Source organism: Phaeoacremonium minimum (assembly GCF_000392275.1).
Source record: "Phaeoacremonium minimum UCRPA7 unplaced genomic scaffold PA7_03_scaffold_330, whole genome shotgun sequence".
NCBI classification, from domain to species: domain Eukaryota; kingdom Fungi; phylum Ascomycota; class Sordariomycetes; order Togniniales; family Togniniaceae; genus Phaeoacremonium; species Phaeoacremonium minimum.
Window position 1 is genome coordinate 61,581 of NW_006921234.1, and position 21,549 is coordinate 83,129.

The 21,549-nt window shown below is 51.2% G+C and overlaps 4 protein-coding genes across 4 annotated transcripts; 1 reads left to right on the forward strand and 3 right to left on the reverse strand.

The window, feature by feature from the left end:
• Positions 1-3,686: 3,686 nt before the first annotated feature.
• On the reverse strand, positions 3,687-4,565 carry UCRPA7_4195 (putative duf829 domain containing protein; the record flags this gene model as incomplete). Its single annotated transcript, XM_007916782.1, has 1 exon — positions 3,687-4,565. One exon carries the CDS (start codon positions 4,563-4,565, stop codon positions 3,687-3,689), a length of 879 nt encoding a protein of 292 aa, XP_007914973.1.
• A 2,090-nt stretch (positions 4,566-6,655) lies between these two features.
• On the forward strand, positions 6,656-8,119 carry UCRPA7_4196 (putative eukaryotic aspartyl protease protein; the record flags this gene model as incomplete). Its single annotated transcript, XM_007916766.1, has 3 exons — positions 6,656-7,549; positions 7,600-7,747; positions 7,806-8,119. The coding sequence occupies 3 exons, from the start codon at positions 6,656-6,658 to the stop codon at positions 8,117-8,119; spliced, it is 1,356 nt and encodes a 451-aa protein (XP_007914957.1).
• Positions 8,120-8,592: 473 nt separating this feature from the next.
• On the reverse strand, positions 8,593-11,684 carry UCRPA7_4197 (putative aaa family atpase protein; the record flags this gene model as incomplete). Its single annotated transcript, XM_007916739.1, has 6 exons — positions 8,593-8,999; positions 9,055-9,132; positions 9,187-9,543; positions 9,605-9,809; positions 9,871-10,750; positions 11,308-11,684. 6 exons carry the CDS (start codon positions 11,682-11,684, stop codon positions 8,593-8,595), a joined length of 2,304 nt encoding a protein of 767 aa, XP_007914930.1.
• A 2,902-nt stretch (positions 11,685-14,586) lies between these two features.
• Positions 14,587-16,529, reverse strand: UCRPA7_4198 (putative kh domain-containing protein; the record flags this gene model as incomplete). Its single annotated transcript, XM_007916779.1, has 4 exons — positions 14,587-14,684; positions 14,746-14,929; positions 14,985-16,429; positions 16,484-16,529. 4 exons carry the CDS (start codon positions 16,527-16,529, stop codon positions 14,587-14,589), a joined length of 1,773 nt encoding a protein of 590 aa, XP_007914970.1.
• Between the last annotated feature and the right edge of the window lie 5,020 nt (positions 16,530-21,549).

Consider the following 21,549-nt stretch of genomic DNA (forward strand, 5'->3'; position numbering starts at 1 on the left):
ATCCATAGACCGGCACCCCTTTGTCCACGTTTCCCAGCTAGCACGACAAGGAGACTTCTCCGTATGGATAACTGTTTTTGCGAGCAGGCCATTTCATATCCGCTGATTCTGGCCAATGCCGATTCTCCCCGCTGACCTCGGGAGCGTTAGAAAAAAAACCCACCCGCGTTTAATGGGCTTGTCGGCCGGAAATAGGTCTCCTCAACAATCGTGGACAGGAAGGCAATTCCTGAAAATTACCCTTCCGCGCTCTTGGGGGCACCCGAAGTGGGTAGTGTCGGCCAACTAGCTTCCTCGCCGGCAAAGCTACCGCGATGATTCAGGGACAGGGTCCGCACACTGCCAGCAGAGCAGGACACTTGTCCGTGTCCGGGCAGTCTCTGCGTGTCCTGTCGTGCTCACCGCCAGGTGGATCGGGTGTCATGAGACTAATCAATACGGCGCCGCTCCAATACGACACAGCACCCCTCATGAGCAATCGTAGCCAGAAAGCAAAAACCGGCATTTCGGGGCTCAGCCCGGACACGGGACACTGGCCCTGAGCCGTTGCCTGCTGTGTACGGCCCGAGAAGCACATCGAACAACAATCAGAAGGAAAGGTAAGCTTCCATACCTTACTAAAGGACCATGTATTAGCTCTCGCTCTCCCAGTTGGAGTAGGCGGCCCTGGCGCGATCCCTCTCATCTTTGAAGGGGATGAGGACAGCGGTGCGGGGTTGATTTCACAACAAGCAAGTGCTTGTGAGTGAAATAGGTGCAATAGAACGAAGAAACAAAATTGCTCGACGACAAGCCAAGCCAAGGAGGACGCGACTGTACAGCACAAGGATTGTGCGTGAAAGTTGTTTTTTTTGACGATGTGAAGATATTTTGCGTGATATTTCGTTTGCCTTCTTGCTGCTCAAGGCAATTGCCCCTCCATGTGCTGCAGTTGGAGGGGCAAGAACGTTATCGATAAGGAAAACTTGGTATCATTGACAATGACGTCTCTGCCCTCCCAGGCGGTTACATAGGTAGGTGTTTACTCTTACAAATTCTATACACAATGCAGAGTGAAAGTAATATGGTCTGGTCAAAAATGAGAAATTGGCATCGAGTTTAGATTAGACATTATAGAAGTGTGAACTTGGAGTATAGGGCGTTGCTGTCATGAGTCGAGTTGTGACTTGTAAAATCTTCAAAACCGAACTCACTCATAATCTCTCTGTACTCAGGGTCGCAGCTGCCGAAAGTAAGTCCTATTGTCGCTTGTGCATTCCCAGCAGGCATGTAGCTCATCTTCACCTTGTCATTTTGGCTTCTTGGAACTTTCTATTTGAACAGCTTCATCCAGCACCAGAGTTTCACTCTGCCAAAAAGCAACCAAACACCTTCAGAGAATTACTATCCTTTGATACAAACAAGCCATTCTTTGGCGTATTAATTTTCTTCCGAGGTGCCGCCAGCCCCAGCCGGTGGCGAGCGTACCAGTCGCATGTGCAGAACTGGATGATCAAGAATAGGAGGCGATAGTAACTGCATATCTTGGCCTGGAAAGCGATGCCATCTCGTCCCGAAAAAGTTTTCCATCGATACTACATTCCAAATCAGACGTCTTTGGGTCTCAAGCACGGAAAAGGGGCTGCATAGCAAATATCGAGATGCATTGGCTGATACGCCTATTTCCGCTGTGCCAGCCAGCGAGAACCTATGCAGTTGCGCCCAACTACCTGGGTCAGCCTGTAGCGGAAGCTGGCTTAAATCGGACGCAGTTCGCTGCAGCCATGCATATGGTTTTTCTGATTCGCGGCATGGTGGAACTTGGTGACGGAGGGCCCTGCAGCCGCGTGACAAGGGGATTAGGAGGGAGCTGAAGCAAGCTTGCAAGGTGAACCGCTCTGCCGGGTCGGCCCTCATCCTTTTCTGTCCTCTCCGTGGTCTCTCCGTCTATGGTCGCCGTACAAGTTGATCCTCGCCGACGAACAGAGCCGGATGTGCCGGCCTTCTGCTATAATCACATATTATAACGTGGATCGATCTAATAGCGTACCGCTTCTATACCCGCCCGGAATTTCCATCTGACTGCATTTACGATGCGTTGGCGAAATGAGAGTCGATCAACACAGAAGGAAGCATTCTGGGCCAGATGCTACCACCACCTGCACGCTATCGATCGCCTCCACCCTCCCAGTCTCACTAGGGCCACTGAGGCAGGGATCTAAGGGCGGCATAGAACACGCCATGGAATACCAGACAAGACGTGGCGTCGGGCAATTTTCCCAGCAGCGCAAGCAGTTGGTGAGTAAGATTGTTATCGAACATTCACTCACACCCCCGAGACACCCCACCCACACGCATACAAACACACATGGGTGGGAACCCGACCCGACGGTAGGCAGGTGGGCTGGACGAGGAGGGGCAAAAGCACCGCTCTCCTCAGGTCGGCGGCCCCAGAGGGGGTTCCCGAAACCTACGCCCGACCTATTCTGTACTACCTTTCATGTCGACGACCGTCGCGGGCGATACTCTTCTTCTCTTCCAGGTCCTCGGTCGAGAGCCGGACTAACGCTCGTTTCATATTCGACGGGAAGATCAACATTGCGCTCTGAAGTGCTCTGCACCACGAGAAATTAAACGATCAAATCGCGCGAAAAAGCACCGTGTAAGCGTCACCACCCGCCGCCAGCAATCTATTCGCACGAAGCCGCGTCTCTCTCCAACCACTCGTTTCTCCTCACAGAAAAATATACGATCCAGACAAGCATCTACGCACCGGACTTATCAACGGCCAGGGCGATTCCAGCCATGTGCCGCATGGTTGTGTTCTCCGGCACGTGCACTCGCTGCGGCGACTTCTTCACGTGGGACGAGTTGTCGCAGGAGCTATCGTGTCTCGAGGCGAAGAATAATGGCAACTTCGGCGAGTGCAAGAGGGGAATACAGATGGAAGAGCACAGCTTCGACCAGGATTGCGACGCCTGCGCTGAGGAATACATGGCCGACGAGGGCTTCGTAGATGGAGGCGGCGAGGTCGCCGCAGACAACCATACCGACAAGGGGAAAAATAGACAGCAGGACACTGGGGTTATAGAAGCTGCCGGAGACCACCGTGACGAGAGAAGAAATCCTAATAAGAGGCAAAGGATGTTTTGAATGGCGCGAAACGAACGGATATGCGACTTGACGATGATGATCCTTGACGATTATAACGATTTGATATGATGCAGGTTTCTATGTTATGCATAATGGCATTTGGTGGGGAACAGGACCGGTTGGGGATGGAGACAAGGTTTGGGGGCACCTTTGCATCAGGTGCAGCCCACGAGTGATAGCACTCAATTGATGTGATCGACAATATGTCGACAATCCTACGGAGCGCTGAAGGCGTTGGATGTGCACGTTGGGACATCGACATGATTGATGGATTAGGGTCATAGTACTATTCATCATCGAGCAAGGCTAGATGCAGTGTCGAGTATCTGCAGACTTCGCATGCGAAAGACGCACACTTCCTTCTGTCATTATAATTCTTCTAATATCATCGTCTCCGAGAAACTGTGTGGCCTGATTGATGATATTGAGAAGTTCGCGGTATGGCTTCACATATATCCAATTCTAGATTCGAATGCAAATTACGGCTCCCACTCCAGCGGCTTCCAGCGTCAGCGTGCCATTACAGCACAAAGCCCTTCTGTGCTCTACTGGGCTCATTTCTCTCCATCCCACAGCTCCCTCACCACGCCCCAGTACCTCTCCTCGTCACTCCTCATATGCGCCACATGCGGCGTGCCCTTGAAGTTTTCCACCCTCACCACATTGAAGCCATTGGCCTTGGCCTCCGCGATGTGCTCCTCTACAGCATCAGAGCCAACGAGCTTGTCCGCCTCGCTGTAAATGTACGCCCTCCGCACCTCGTTGCTGTTTAGCGCTTTGTTGTTGTGCCCCAGCGAGAACTGCTTCAGGGGATCTGGCCGGCGCATCGCAATATAAGTGAGCCAGTAGGTGATGACAAGGCTGTGGAAAAAGGGCGCCATGATGATCTTCCACAAAGTCGACAGCCCAATGGTGAAGGCCGTCATCGTGCGCCCGTACGTGAACTTGCCAGGGCACGAGTCGTAGACGGTGACATTCGCCGGCAGCTCCTTCGACTCGCCCGGCTTGGCCGTCGAGGCGAACGCCTTGTACAAGTAGAACTTCATGGAGGAGCCGCCGTTGGAGAACAGGTGTATCAGCAGCTCCGGGTGTGCCGGGTCCCCGGCGCCGGTGCCCAAGATGGACCGGATCACTGGTATAGCAGGTAGGATCTCCCGCTCGAGGGAATGAACCCTCGTGAAGTGATGGGGCAGGCTTTTCACGACGAGGATGGGCGAGCTTGGGTAGATCGCCTGGAGCCGAACAGTGTACTTGGCAATGTGCTGGTTGGCAGCACCCATCCAGGCCCCAAAGAGGATGAGCTTGGGGTCCCGCTTCGTGGATGACGCGGTCGCAGCCTTGTCATCTGGACGGTAAAGGTAGATAATGTTGGAGATCTTTGTGAAATCTCCAAGAGGCTTCTGCTTCGATACCTCAGCGGCCGAAGAAGACATCTTGCTTGCCTCTTGCTCTTTGGGGCAGCGCAAATTCGTTAATGATACGAAAAGGATGATGTAGAGTAAGCCGAAAGTCCGTGTGAACGAGTAAGCATTGAGGTAGAGGCGTAAGCAGCCACGAAGCGGTAAATATATAAGGGATCAAAGCCAATTGCAGGATGAGACGCGAAGGATTCAACGATAGCGAGCGTTCAGGCGAATTGTGCCTCAAACTGTATGCCAAGGCTTCTCAGACCCAGCTCAATGATTGGATGCCTCGGCACTTTGAACTGTACCCAGGTGTCACTCTGCTCGAGTATTTGTCCAATTGGGGAATAACAACAGTAATCCGATCAATAATCCTAGACAGGGCTGACGGAAGGTACCTAATAAAAGCGCCAAAAGTTGAGAATGCCGCACAATTTGGTAGCGGAACGGAGGCCCCGGTTTCCCCGGGTACTCCGCATCGGGGCCTCTAGAAAGCCGCATCTCGCTCCGTGTCCGCCTTAAAATCGTTGAAGCGTGGAGCCAGATGGAGGATTCAACACGCTACCTGGTTTGACAGCAAGTCTCTCCATCATCATTGCCCACATATGCTATGCACGACCAAATTTAAAACGAGTGCAACAGGGAACTTGCCGGCCTTCTATGACTGACGTGACAGCTTGGCGACACCTGCCACCGATCTAATGACAGAGGAGTGGAGATTTCGTGCTTTATTTTGTTATCAAGACTCAAATCAAGGCGAATATCATCAGTCATCGAGTAATGCCCCCAGTGCCGCTTGCAGTGACACCTTGATTCAGTAGCGCTTGCCAAGTCGCTTCTGTGAGAGACGTGGCCCAACAGTGTCGAACACCACTTCCCAAATGAAGGAGCAGGCAGGTCGCCATATTCAGGGTCAAGCTGACCAACGGAATACAAGGATGACTAGAACATGTCGGCAACGGACCGACCGATCCCGCTCAACATGGCGCAGGTACCTGGATTTGGCCTTGAGAAGTGATGGATCATGAGATAGGCACCAGGCTGGTCTCGAATGTGCATCGGGAGTTATACGACGTGATTCACACTCCACAGGTTTCTTCGACCACGCTGGTTATGTTGCTTCGAAACGGACTCTTCCTCATCAAGCGATCAAATGAACTGACCCCTCCAGCACCTCCTTGCACACTGCGCAACCTGTTCAGGTCCGAGAATTGGCCTTGCAAAGATTACAGTCCAATGGCGAGGCGCGCTGGACCGAGAGTTGTCGAGTGTCGCTTTCGCTTCAACTCGTCAAAGCGGCGAATGCAACTTGCCGTGTAGGACCAGATTTGTCGATTACCAGCATTGCGTACAGATTGACAAGTAGCACCGCCGGACCTTTGACCTGCACAACCCAGAAAAAGAGTGGTCCATGCGACCGTTGAAACTATTCTTTACTTGCCTTCGGACACTGCACGAAACATTGTCCATGTTGCTATCTAAGTCAATAGGACGAGCCGCACTCTATTTTTGATGAGTATTCTCTCAACTCGATATTAACTTTACTGTCTTTGTTCGTTGGGAGGATTTTGCAAACGGCCAGGTCCAATCTAGGCGAATGACCATTCTTTACACCAAACGAATTCACTTTGAGCTGTGAGTCTGTCCGACATTGCCGCTGCACCCAGCCTCCGGTACTAGGTTGAGTCAAGTAGTACACACTTCCATGCTGCGAGCTTCAAGCCGTCAACTGTCAACACTTTGTCAGTTCAACGTCTCCAATCCTAGTGAGTAGCCATATGTCGTCCAGCTTTGGCCCATATTACCAACATAACCCATTGGTGCAGCACGAAGCACTTGTTGTCATTCAACGCAGGTTCTGTCTGTAGGAACCGGCATCATGCATATCTGCACCTCGCCGGCAGTGATGAAGTTGTCGACTGCTGCTATCACAGGAAGATTCGCCGGAAGGCACGTTAAAAATTCTCCTTTTCTCGTGCTTGGTTCTCGTCGTTTGCTCCTATTCTTTTTACCATCCCACACATCGATCAAGGTCTTGGTTACTCCCAAGAAAGTCATCCTGCTTCTTCCTTAAATCCCTTGTCCTTGTCCAAAGACTCATCATTCATTCCATACTCACCATGATGGGAATAACGATCAAGTTCCTCCTGATAGGTAGCTTACTTGCTGCTTCCTCGGCTTTGGGGAAGGATGACGATACTCAACACGACTCCCTCACCTCTATCCCAGGTTTCAAGTTCAACAGAGTGGTTGGACAGCGCCCCCATGGCAAGTCTCGCCTGCAACGCACTCACAGATCCAATCGTCTTGAAGCTTCTCGGCACGACAAGTCCGGGGCACGATCCGCCGCTGCTATTCTTGGAGCGCACCAACGCAAAATTGGTGGAACGGGCTATGAAAATATCACCGCAACTACTGCTCAGGGCACTCAGTATGGCATCAAGGCATCCTTCCGAGGGTTCGAGATGACATTGACATTGGACACTGGAAGCTCCGACACCTGGGCCGTTGCTGAAGGCTTTGAGTGTGTCAATTGGAGTGGCGAAGTCATACATTCCTCTTATTGTGGGTTCGGCCCGGCGTATCCATCTGGATTTGAGTATGGCGAGATTGAGGACGAGCATTTCTACATTCAATACGGCGATGGTGAGATAGCTGAGGGGCCATTAGGCTTCGTGGATGTCACAGTCGGCGACATTACCGTCAAGAACCAGACAGTTGCCCTTCCCAATTCGACATATTGGTACGGCGACAACGTAACAAGTGGCATCATTGGTCTGGCCTACTCTTCTTTGACGAATGCTTACGTTGGCGACCTAGATCAACACAGTTCGATCTACCAGGTCCCATACATGCCCATCTTCACCAGCATGGTTCAACAAGGGCTCATTCCAGGGACTTTCAGCATTGCTATCAGTAGGAACTCATCGGGCGGTATGATCGGATGGGGAGGGATTCCCTACGAGATTGCCGGTCTCGACTATATGTATGCAACTTATGTCGACATCATCGTTGTAAGGCTTCTCTGCTCTATTTTGAGCTCATTGCGCTAATATCCCTTCAGACTAACCTGGTTGATAACCCTTACACCTCATACGATTACTCCTTCTACACCGTCATCCCTGACGGCGTCATATTTGGAAGTTCCACTGACAGCAAGAAATACCCGTACATCGTTGACAGCGGCACGACGCTCATTTACGTCCCTCCGAGTAAGCTTAGTTCCTCGTCAGTCTACCTCAACTCCTCACTAACTTTCATTTAACATAGCACTGGCCGAGCAGATCAACGCTGCATTCAGTCCGCCCGCCGTCTACAGCTGGATGTACGGAGCGTACTTCACAGCTTGCGATGCCATCGCTCCAGTGTTTGCCATTGTGCTCGGCAACACTCCCTTCTATCTAAACCCCGTCGACATGATATATCGCGGCATCAAGGACCCTATTACAGGCTTGTGCATGACTGCCATTGCCAGCGGCGGCATGGGACCATATATTCTTGGGGATGCTTTCATGCAGAATGTGATGACAACGTTTGACATTGACAATGCTCAGATTGGCTTTGTCAGCCGTCGATTCTATTGACGAACTGGTGCTTGGATGGTAGAAGCGGGTTGCATGCTGCTACAAGACCTGGATAGCCTGATGTCTTATGGTGGTGCGAGAAGAGAGCAGAAGTATTCTCTGTAGCCATCACTAGCCATTATTGCTACAATGTTTTCATAAGTAGAGCCATCATTGTGCCCCAAACAACGACCATTTCTGTGTTCTGAATAGTTCGGAGAATTAGATCTTTTCTGTGAGACTACGGCATAATTCCTTATTATTGCTAACATGTAAACATACTAACACATCAAAAGAACTGCCATATTTCCTGCTCCTAGTCTCTCAATTCTCAAGACCATTCCAAGCAATAGTTCATATGCAGAGATGCGACCCAAGTGCGCACTCCGTTTTCGTAACTCGTTATATATGATAAATATTAAACCCGCCACAAATATCAGAGGTAACACGAATTTGACTTCCCAAACGAATCATCCCATCCCATTCAGTTCAAGTTAGGGAGCAGACTGAGAGATAGTGAAGTCGCTCGCAGTAGTGATCGCGGTTTCCAGGTGGCCCCAGTTCAATGTCTCTCCAAGATATCCAGCGAGCTGTCTCGCCGTGGCCATGGCGTTGCGGATCTGGCGACCGTTCAGCTCGCAGTCTGCCAAGTCGTCCATGTGCGAGACAATGCCTGGGTAATCGACGCAGAACTTTGCCCCGGCTTCAGTCGGCCCTCGGCCACCATCTTCATGGATCATGTTGATGAAATTGGCCCAGACTCGCTTCCTCGATGCCTTGTCGAGGCGCGGGTAAGACAGTGCGACTTGGATGCGCGACTTGAATGCCTCGTCGAAGATAGATACGCGGTTGGAAGTGAGAATCAAGATGCCGCTGTAGTATTCTAGCGTTCGAAGGAATACTGATTTGGTGTCAGTCAGTTTCGGCTTAGCATTGCAAGAGAACATGTGACGTACCAGAAACAAGGCTATTACGGTCGAGATCAGCCATAGATCGCTGCTCCAAGAATACATCTGCTTCGTCAAGAAGAAGGACTGCGCAATCGTTAGTAGCTGCATCACACCCAGGAAAATATAAAAAAGGCGCACCGCAGTTCCAAGTCTTTCCTAAATGGAGGACTGTGTTGAGATATCTCTCCACCGCCTCCGGGCTGGTGCCAATATCACCGCATGTGACACTGTACAGCGGCAACTCCGCCAGCTCCGCAACGCTCTCCGCGGTCAGAGTCTTGCCCGTTCCAGGCGGACCATGGAGGAGCATGATCAAGCCGTTGCCTTTGCCAGCGATGAGATCTCCGCGGACTTCCGGCTCAGCATCCGCGTCCTTGTTCGCTCGGGGCATCACCATTGCTTGAACCAGCGTCTTGGTCTTCTGAGGCAACACTAGTCGCTCGAAAGCAAGTTTGTTCCACGCCACTGGAGTGATCTGATCAAGACACAAACACACTGATGATGGAGTTAGCGAGTATTCATGGAACACGGAAACGTCTCGCTCGGGTCAACTCACCCCATCGCTTGTCCTTGAGGAAGAAGCCATGGATCTCTGGAGGTAGAAGCATGAAGTTGTCTTCGGAGAGGTAGGAATTGTTGGAGATGGACTCTGGCCATCGATCATAAAGAGCCTTAGCTGAACGACTGAAGCTGAAAGCGGTCGCAGCACCGTGGAATTTCCTGTAAGTCTGATAGTCGATCATGCAACGGGAACCCTGTCCCTGTTCGAGTCCGTTAAGTCAGTATACCCATTTTCATACGAATATGACGAAGCGAACTCACATATTTGCGCTCCTTCTGATAGTCCCAGCCTTGGTATGATACATGTTGCTGATGCCTGTATCCCCAGAATTGCTGTCCTCTGCTCACAAGCCTCTGCCTCACCTCATCGACCATGTTCTTGGCAGGGTACACAGAGAGCGACGTGATGTCTACGATAGCGTCCCTTGCCACTTTGACAGTGAGACAAATTTGGCGACGCTGTAGCCGTTGACCGTCATATCCCCAACTCCAACAGTTCAGCTGCAGACCGCCATCGATTTCAATCGGCCAGTCCTCAAGCACATAGGCAGCCGGGATATTGGAGTCGGGTCCTCGCTTGGTGGCAATGACCATGGAGTTTGGACAAAACAGCCACGGGAGAGTATTGGCACACACCTTCCCTTGTTTAAACAAGAAATCACACGTCTTTAGTCTGCCATAGTCGGGCGACTCATGCCCTAGGAACCATAGAAGCGCTTTGATGTCTGCCCGGAACGGCTCGTTCGCAAGGATGTTCTGGAGAATCTCCCTATGATGATACAGGAAGCGCGGCCGGTACACGCCGTCTGGTGGAAGTGGCCGATTGAAACCGTTGGTGTTGCTTCGACTCTGCGTATCACCGTCTGGCAAACAGCGCGATATGCTAGTGAGAGTGCGCTTGAGCTCATCAGACACGACATGGATCTCATTGCTAGTGCTTTCATCCGGCTTGGTCCAGTCTCTGGATGCCTGTTTCGGGCATTCATAGTCTCTGAAGACATAGAAGCGAACATCTCGATTAAGAGCAACGTACGCCTTGAAATCGCTAATAAGAGTATCACCGGCAATGTGATGAGAGCCCGCGGCATGGTCGTCGCGAGAAAGCGGGATATCAGCGTATGTCTTTCCCCGGCACGCGGCCCTGGAGCAATGGACACGGTAAAGCGTGCGAAAGTACGCATGAGGATCCTCATCAATGACTCCAATCGATGTCCAGGTTGTAGATTCTTCATTCGTATTTTCTTCAACAACCTTTGTATGCCGCGGTGCATCTGCATCGACATCCACCATCAACGCATCGTCTACATCTGGTAGCGTGCACGGCGACGAAGGTGTTCTCACATCGATTGGGTCCTCTACTGCATCATTCGTTGAAAGGAGGGATTCACCGAAGTCGGCCACCTGGCCATCGAAAGCAGTACTCTTATCGGCTGGGGCGGAGATACGGCAACGCACTCCCAATCATTGTCCTCAGCGCTTGCTGACTGGTCTTCAGGCAGTGTGTTAATGGGCACAATGCGGCTCCGCTTTTCCCGGAGCGATGAGCCCAAGTCACATTCATCACCGGTCAGGTCGATTGTGTTGGATGTGGACGCGACTGGGCCGGCTTCAACTGCAGTGTCATCTCGGGATCTCTTCCGCCCATTGCCTGGGCTGCTTGGTTGTATTTGTGTATTGGAATCAGCTTGCTGCTCTGACTGATATGGAAGTCCTGGTCCGGGCAGCAGAATATCGGGGATAAAATCTTCATCCTGAGACATTTCCTTCTCGGTTTCAGGAGCGGCCGACTGGTTGCATTGGACTGGCTGAACCAAAGGACCAGAGGATCCATCCGAGAACAATGACTTCTCGTTCTCGGCCATCAGAATTGCAGGCGGGCCGGGGAACGTTTGACCAGGAGCAACGGGTATCATCTTGCGGTTCATGTCCCACAGCTGGGCTACCCGAGCTTTCAGTTTGTTATTGCTCTCCTGCAACGACTTCTCGCGCTCACTTGCCAGGCTCCACGCCATCAGCTCACCGTCCTGTACAGCACTTCTCTGGGCGGCAAGCTGTTGCACTGTGGGAATATGCATGGACGGGGACTGCGGGTTGATCCGGGACTGGGCAACCCTCATGGCTTCCAGCATTGCCGTACGATGAGCAGCCAGTTGAGGCATCATTTCAGGATTGGCTCCTGAGTGAGGGCCGGGCTGAGGCCGAGCAGCCCTCATAGCTGCCATTAATGCTGCTCGGGCAGGAGTTGTTTGCGGCAACCCTGCGGGACTGGTTGCTGGCTTAGGGTCGAGTTGCAGCCGGGGGGCCCTCGTAGCTGCCATATGTGCCGCATGGGCAGGACTCATTTGTGGCATCCCGAAAGTTGGGAGAGCAGGCGGTTGGAAGCATTGCACCACAGCAGGAGGCGGTTGCATAGCGGTGGTCGCCTGTTGACGCATGAAAATAGCTGGTGAAGGAACATCCGCCTGTCCATCTGGCTTGTTCGCAGCTGGCTGATCTGTCTGCGTGGTCGTGGCCTCGTTGGTTGCTGAAGCCGGTCGCGGTGGATTCTCTTCTGTTGCAGCTTTGCTATTCTGATCAACACTGGGCTCATCATGCCCTGACGGTACAGGCTGGCCGACGTCCATGTCCACGCCCGCTGGAGTTCCGTCTTGCTTCCGTCCAGCCATTGCCAAGCGCTTCTCGTTCTGCTGTTCAAGCTGCTTCAAGTGCAAGTGATAATCGCTCGATGCACTATGTTTTGACGGAGCAGATTGACACGATCCCTTGTCGACATCCGAAGCCTTGTCAACACCTGCCGGCGTCCCATCTTGTTCTTGCCGAGCCATCTGGAGACGTTTCTTGTTCTGCTGCTCCAGCAGCATCAACTGCATCTGATAATCCTGCAAGGCAAGGTTATTAACTCCCTGCTGTGGATAAGGCCCTGACGCCAGCCTCTGGAACTCAGCGCCCCAGGGCGTCAACTGCTGGTGTTGGTGTTGTGCCAACTGGGCAGGATTCATGCTGTGGCCTTGTGGGGCGCCATTGTTGGAGGGAGGAGGCCCATAAGGATTTTGGGTCGTGTCGCCGAGCAGCGCCGGGTTGATCGTGCTGCCATGATGGGCGCCGGCCGTATCATGGCCGGCTAACATGCCGAATGACGACTCCTCTGCGGCTGTAGCTCCGGCCGTCCGGTCCTGCGAGATGGTGGCGCTGACGGAGTCGGCGGCCCGAGCCATCGGGACGCCGTCCGATAACGTGTAGAATGTCGGCGCCGGAGTGTCAGGGAACGACATGACGAATAAAGATGAGGGAGCGCAGTAGAGATCAAGCAAATTCCCAATCAATCAATCAAAGAAAAAGAAAGGCAAAGGCGTCAAGTGTGGTCAAGTGCAGTAAAGCCTCGTGGAGACTGCCTGTACGATCAACACGAGGCTCGTAGTGCCCTGTCAAGTAAAATGACAAGACGAATCAAGAAACAGAGTGAACAAAAGGCTGAACCAAACAAGAACTTGAAGATGGAACAGAGGAGCCTCCACCTCAATGAATCTCGGCGAAGATGAATTGAAGAAGTTCAAGACATGAGACTCTTGAATATTAATGTGTCACAGAGGAGGGGAAACGACTGAGTTTATATACGACCCAGACGAGGCGACAGACGCAGAGAGCACTGGAGGCAGCAGCCAGCGAAAGAGGGCAGCCAGCCTACTGAGCGAGCGCCTTGTTCCACTGGACTGGACTGGACGGGCGAACCAACGACTGTCTTGCTTCAGCGGCCGCGCCAATCCAAATGTATGGACCTGCGTCTCAATTGAGGCTTCGCATACGTCCCCCCATCATTGGAGGGAGTGTTGCCCAACCAGTCTAGACTACTGGCTGTTCGCGGAACTAGAGAATGATGATGATTCCCTGATCCACGGGTTCTAATGAAGTATGAATACTTTGGGCTTAGCGTGAATCAGCCTATGCGGTGCTCCCTTTTAGGAAAAGATCAGTACAGCATCTCGTTCGGGAAAGACGGCTACCAAACCATGTCATGTTATTAGACGACCAATCGTCGCGAACGTCAATTCCAATATTACGAAGGGCACTGCTTGGTCCTAGAATATGCTACTGTACACCTGGGCCCCCCTTTCTGTCCATAACCCTCGCTTTTAACCAATAATCCTTCCATGCGGTGGGGAATCATCATCACTGTCGAGAATGCTAGGAAAAGCTGGAAAGGAGCTGCATGATCCGGTAAGGAGCACCGCAGTGTCCTCAACGTACATCACGGTCTCCGATGAAAGCAATGCGCGCACACGTCAACAATCCAGGGAGCAATCACCCTCAGCGTATTACTTGCAAAGCCACGATGCACGCATGGCAAGAAACGACTGGCTCGAGCAGAGATGCTGAAAGCCGTCTTCATGAAGGTCCGTTGGTGCCAGGATGCACAACAAGACGCCTGCTTAGGAGTTGATCATCCACAACCAGTATCCTGGAAATCCCTCAAAGAGTAGCACGGCATGATAGTATCAGATCGTGTGTCCTTTCAACGAGCAAGCAGTCATGTTCAAACCAGGGCATCAATCCGGAATAGCCCAGAGGCTCAAAAGTGCAGGATGCATCTGCTCTGTTCATGGTCATGCTGCATTTACCATAGTCGTAAACCGACGAATAGAGGCGCGTACGAGCAGTATAAAATATGAGAAGCTGCTGATATAGCAATGTAGCTCAGCAAAAAGTGTCATGGGTAACGTTGAAAGCTGTGTGTCAAGGACGCAAGCAATGAGTTATACAGTCAGACAACAAAGTCCACGTGTGGTGAGATGGTGTCGGAAATCTTGGGTCAGAGAAGGCCATCAAGCCGGAGGAGCTCCATCATGATGCCAGATGAGGGCAGCGTCATGAGAACATTCAAGGTTGTTGCAAGGCATCAAGCCACATTAGGCGGCTTAAAACATCAACATCAAGCGTCAGACGAAGCATTGTGTCGCGAGAATCGAAGGAGGCACGCTTCTACGAGGTTCCAGGCGGCTTTGCAGCATCACCGCCGCCGGCTTGCTGCGCTGCCAAAGCCTGATACCAGAGGGCAAGGTAGGCGTTGTAACCACCATCTGCATCGTTTGTTAGTCACTATGAAAAGGCTTGAGGAAAGATCAATTAGAGGGGACTCACAGGCTGCATACGGATCAGCTTGTCCGTTACCACCTGCAGGTGCTGGAACTGCAGGAGCGTTGTTCATCGCTGCACTGTTGTTGTTAGATGGCTGGCCATAGCCAGGATTGTCATAATCGCGATGTTGGCCACGGCCACCTCCTCGGCCGCCGCCGCCACCTCCACCGCCCATGTTCTTTTGTCGCTGTAGGTTCATTAGTGTCTATCGTTGCGTTTGTAGGAAAAGCATGATGACTTACAACTGCCTCGACTTTGTCTTCAATAGCTTGCTTGGCGCGATTAATTGCATCAAGACTCCCAATCAGACCAATTTCTCGTTCAACCTCTCCCGGGCCAGAAGATTGTGAGACGTTAATCTTGCAACCCGTAGTGTTTTGCATCTCCCGGATTGTCTCGCCACCTTTGCCGATGATCATACCAACGGCTTCTGAAGGAACGTAAATTGAGTCGTTGATCTTGTCAGCACCGCCGCCGTGTCCAGCATCGCGGTTGTTCCTCGATTGCTGTTGTTGGGGTTGTTGTTGCTGCTGGTTATTGCCGCCACCTCTGCTGTCGCTGTCCACAATCTCCATGATAAGGTCCTTTGCATGGACAGCAGCAGCATGAGGTCCAATGAGGTTGACGGGACGAAGACCATTGACACTCTTAGACTCGCCGACGATGTTAATGTGGCAACCACTTCGTTCTTGCAAGTCTCGAATAGTCTCTCCTCCACGGCCAATAATCAAGCCAACAGTCCGATCAGGAACCATGATTTGCATGCAATCTTCGCCATCTTTGAGGGGCGCCTGTGCTGCCGCCGCTGCCGCGGCGGCGGCGGCAGCTGCAGCTGAAGGACCTCCTCGATTTGAGTCGCGGTTGCCGCCCCGATCGAGACCAGCCCGTGCGATAGCACCCATGCCACTGTCTTCAATGATCCGGTTGATGGCAGCCTTGGCCTCCGCTCTTCTAGCGCGAGGGCCAGTAATCTTGCACTGTCGAAACTGATCATCGGGATTGGTAGCTGGTAAGAATTGTACTCGGCAATGGCTGTCGCCTTCAACTCGTCGTAGATTCTCTCCCTGTCGTCCGATGATCAGTCCGACCAGACTGGACTCGATCTGAATGGTTTCTGAGTTATCATCGCCTCCTCTTGGGGAACGGTCCCGGGCGCCACCATTTGCACCACGAGGTGAGAATGTGCCGCCCTGACGTCCTCTTGGGCCAGGAGAGTAAGACCGATCACGACCACCATAGTCACGACCTGAGCCGCCACGATCCTCGCGGCGCTCATCTCTGTAGGGGTTGAAGTTATCACGGAAGGCATCACGACGAGTTGGAGATCGTGAGCGAGATGATCTGTATGCTCGTCCATCGCCGCGCGAGTCGGCAGAGGCGTAGACGGGTGGTCGCTCATATGGCGCAACACCCTGGCCCGCGGCAATGGCCTTGGCTTTCGCGATCGCGTCCTCGATGCTGACTGTGCCGGAGGTGACAGGTTTGATGGCACTGAGGTCGAGGTTACCGCTTGACGACGGCTGGGGGTAGGGATAGCCGCTGGGAGGCTGGTATGCTGACGGCGGCGGAGCGCCTGGATAGCCGCCTTGGGGAGGAGGATGATACGATGGCGCAGGAAGACCAGGCTGGCCTTGGGTCGGGGTCGATGTTGCTGGTCGCTGCGACTGGGACGCTGGTGGCGGGTTAGCTTTGAAGGAGACGTAGCGAGTAACAGCTCCTGCAGTTGGCACAGTTGACATACCTAGAGCAGCCAGGATGGAATTTAGATCAGGGCTTGTATTCGCCATTTTGTCTTGCCACTGCGTTGACGCTGTCTCGAGTTGGACGGGAGGTTGCAGGGTGATGGGAGCTGGGCGAGGGTGCAAAGTGGAGGACGAGGAGCTTTCGTCTCAGATTTTCTTTGACGCAGGAACGGGACAAGCTGTCGTGTCAGCTGCGAACGAGACGCGCGCGCAAAGCCCAAACTTTGCCTGGCGTCAGAAGGCCCGAGCTGTTGCGCCAGATATCAGAAGGAAGACTTTTGTTCAAGCGCAACAGAATAGACAACAGTCAGCTAGCGCCGCTATGCTGAATCTTGGTGTCTGCCGTTAGGGTACTGTTCACAAGAGGGAAGAAAAGCGATCGTGATGATGGCAAAATCGAAGGCCGGGAGAGAAAGAAATTCTGCAGGGATACGCTAAAAGTGGAGTCGGAAAACTGAGCAGTCACGGTCGGCAAACTGCGCTACTTTAGCATAGGTAGGGCAGGTCCTACGGGGACCTTTACGTACTGTATGTGTTATACAGGAGTAGGTATGTACGAGATGAAGCTCGCTCCTCTAAATTTTCCTTCTTTTGCAGAATGGCGATTCTCCATGTCTTCTTGAGAAGGGACAGATTATAATTAATAAAATCTCGCGTATCATACTGCTCGCGTAAAAATTGATCAGCTGCTCCTGTGACTGAGGCCTTCCATGTTTGATTAAAGTTTGAGGTGCCCTGTGGAAATTGCCGTGTTCACTAAGATGGAACGGGTCAGCTGGCCAAAAATGCCGCCCCTTAGCTGGTGATCACAGCTGGCACGTGACGGATCACATGGACCCTTCTCCTTGACCAAGCTGTGGCTCATCTTGCATGGTTGCACTCCTGCTTGTAGAATTGTAAATTTTAACAGAGACTCTTCGTCGAATATTTATTTTTCCTATACTAGTCGTAGACCTCATTCCTTTCCAAGCATTTAATTCTCTTTGCCGTCCTGGACTCAATTTAGTACTTCGTGTATATTTCATCAACTCCTACAGCATGACAATCAGGCTTATATTAAGCCAATTGCATCACAAAGAGCTAGCATTAAATCATTAGAAAAAGTTTTGCACATTAGTTATCATGGCAAAAGAATATCCTTGCTGTGTTCTCAATTGATGGAAGGGAAACCCGAGGTACTCTCGTTCTCGATCAACTTACACGATGTCATTGCAACTATGTCAATGCGTAAACAAAGCTCAATAAATACAACACATGGACATCTCGACAGAAAAGCAAATCTAAGGGCTACACATTCTCCACATTCTTCATGAGCTTGTGGTAACATTCAATAAAGACATCACACTCGAAAAGAAAATATCTATTGATGAAGCACTCAATGCGTACAAGATGGGGCATCAAAGGTTGTTTCAAGTCTCAAGCCTTCGAACTCAGGTGCGTTGGTCAGGCCGATTCATGCAGAGGCTGACTAAGAACTAGATGAGGGGGGTGTACCACGCTCAACATCAAAGCTGTACCTTGATTCTCTTTAGGGACAGTAAATCACGCTGACACAAAAGCGATGCAATAATTTGATTCAATACACTGCCAATAAGATATCCATCAAGTCTGAGGTATTCCACTTCCCCAGACGCATGTCAGTTGTTGCAGGAAGCTAATGCAACATTCTTTCACTTGCAGACCAGGCTTTCCGTTAGCACAGAAGAATGAGTGTCGTGGGGCCAGGGGTCACAGAAGCGGCTCAACCTCCGCCGCCACCTCGACGGACCAGGAGAGAGCATAGCAAAAGTCGCAATGGCTGTACGGTCTGCAAGCGGCGCCACGTGCGATGTGACCAGGGGCGGCCAATCTGGTATAAGTTATCAATGTTGCGCCGAGTGGAGGTGATGCTAATTGCCGATCGTAGCTCGAACTGTCTAGTACGCGGCGATCAATGCATCTACGAGAGACACTCTCCGACCGACAGTACAAGTAGAGAACAGTCCATGGCCATCAGGCTTCGTCGTGACACAACCTCCTCTCCTATTGATCTAACAGGGAGACTGGCAGACCCGTTTGAGAGCTGGGGAATAGATATGCCATATCACTCTGACCAATTGCTGTATCATCGTGAGTCTCAGGGCCGCGCCGTCTATTTTGTTTTGTTGTAGACATGGCAATTGCAGTATTATAAGCTAATGTTCAGTCGGTTCAGATTTATCATATCGAAACGAGCTACGAAGACGCATACTGGGCAACACAGCTGCAGACGAGTAAGTAGACTCTGCCCTCTCAACAACAAATACCGAACGGGTATTTAGGAGGAATCGTACAGCAGTCCAACGTATTATCTAGATAAGCTGATAAACGAGTTCTGCAGCCATGTGCCCACCAATTACGATCCGAACTTTGCATGCAAGCGATGTTTTCTTCTGATGTCTGCTAAACATCATTACGGCTTAAGCGGTCGATGTGATTGGTCTCGAGAACGAACCTTTTTGTATCACAAAGCCAAGGTTGTTCGATGCCTGAGAGAGCAAATGCTCATCAACCCGACTAACCCTGGGGATTGGTCCTTGAGCGTGATAATCTTTTTAACCTGGATGGAGGTACAGAAGACTCGGACGAAACAATACCGGCAATTGCTAACACTGTGTCGTAACAGAGCCTCGATCGTGATACTTATGCAGCGGAAGCGCACTTAAGAGCCTTGATAACGCTCATGACTATTAAACAACCTCAAGAACAGGGGCTCTATGCCCGAGGCCGTATGCTGCTCAAGCTCGGTATGCTGTAAGCCATGCCAACTGCACAACTACTATCGTTTTCATTCCGACTTACAATGTCTAGGTTCTTGAGTTTAATCGAAGCATCTAAGAAGGGAGAGTCCGGTCTTGGCTTCAATCCCCCACAATGGCAACACTCCAACCATGTTCTGGCACCAATACATTCGTGGGACTGGGCCAATGTAGCCTACATCCTGTCTCTACTTGTGTCAGAGTTTCTGGTCAAAGACGGCCACTTGCTTGTTTCACGACCACAAGAAGCCACCGATCTTGCTTGCCTCCAGTGGCTTGTGAAGGAGATACGAGTAGTCCACGATATTGAGAGTCAGCCGGCAAAACCTTGCAGCGTGTCGCGGCATTCTGACCCTCAGCGCAAGATATGGGTTCTCGCAGCGGCGTGCTATGCCTTACTCCTGACGAGTGTGTCGGAACCTACAATTGATAGCAAGATCAATGCCGAGACAGGAGAATCATTTGTAGTAGATGAAGTTGCGGAAGCAAAACTCAACGAGTTGCGCCGTTGGTGGCATAGGAGGGTTGCCGCATGGACTGGCTTTAAGAAGCTGCCATGGTGCAGCTTATCTATCGAGGTCTTGGGAAAGGTCGCATGGCTTACAACTATGGACGGCGAACCAGTGATAGCACAACTGTACAGAGACGGTCTTTCCCAGATTGGGGCATCGAAGCAATAATCTATTTCCACTTTCCTCAACTTTCCATCGGCCCCTGAGGGCCCCGTGATTTTCGAGCCAAATTTTATCTTCAGTACTGCAGATGAAAGAAAATATATCAATTAAAAAGGAAGACGGAAACAGAATTTATGGGCTTGGTCTACCATCCGATCTTTTGGTAAAATAACCCGCAACCCTAAGGCGAAGTGGTCGGCTGGCCTCGAACCTTGACATCGCCAGCAAATTAACTCAACCTTCCAGGCTTCCCCCTTCTTGCCTTCAACCACCCTACCCAATTTCTTTTTTGTTCAACGACTCATTTCTTTCAAGGGTAATTTCTTCATGAGGGTGTTCACGAAACCTCTATGAGAGAATTCGTCTTTTTCGAAACTCGACGCTTCTCACCTTGAGCCCGCTCTTCACGGGCTCCATGCCATCACGATTCGGCCGTACATGAGGAAGAGAGCCACAAACTCAAAATTCACACAGAATTGGTGAATCTCTACTACACTGCAGGGGTTTGGTCAAGCAAGAGGTTTTCATCATTTCTTTCCTGAAACTTCCAAACACACTTCCTTAGTTGCTCATGCAATCTGAGAATTTTCCAGACCAACCCAACAAAAGCCAACAAGGAGCAGACTTTCCAAAGCACCACCAAACCTGCTGCCATTTTTTTGAGCCGAAAAGGTAAGTTATTTCTCAACTGGTGCCTGGAAAAGTACGGCAGCAGCCCTTCATTTTTGTGGCTCTTGTCTCGTTCAACTTCATGGGAAACGGTTCCGCAAAAGGATTTTATCTTCCATATCCTTTACATTGGCTCATTTCAACTTATCTAACTCGATTACTCTCTAAATCGTCCGAAAATCCGAAATCTAGGGAAGGCTACTCATATCCTGATCACTCTATACCCAACCTCCGAAATCTGACTACGAAAGAATCCCCTCCTACCTCACTTGGAACAGTCTTGCAATGATTGCACACAATTCCTTCATGACGGCTCACTAGTATCCTCTACACCCTTCCATTGTTCATTGCTACAAGAACAAACAGTGACAGATGGTTATGATACAATGCTTTCCAACGTGGGCTTATCGTTGTACGCAGGCCGTGGAGGGCTACGGGGACTGGTCACAACTCTATTCCCTCCGCCTCCAACGGCCAGTGCTCACAACATGGCTGGGACGTCATCTGCCAGGGATGGCGATGTAGACGATATAGCTCCAGACGAAGAGTTCGTTGACTCACGTTCAATCTTTGAAGACACCTGGCGGGACGATGAGAAGAGAGTCGGCGATCGGTATAAGACCTTCGACACTTTCTCTCTGGCAAGTAGACCCAATCCTTCTAATTAAAAGCGCTCTAACATATATACAGTCTGAGCTGAAAGAGAGTTATCCTTTCATTGAGAGTTGGTATAAGAAATACCGAGAGACTCATCGAGACTTTCCCCCTTGGCCTGCCAGAGTGTTTGGTCCTGCTCTCGCGGTTGCAAAGTTGAAGTTGACGAGATTCTCTACCTTATTCAGTAAGTCTTATTTCTCAATCGTCGTGCCATGAATATATCTTCCTCTTACTCTTTCTCACATTGATCATGGCGTCTATTTACACCTAGAGAGCACCCCAACTGAC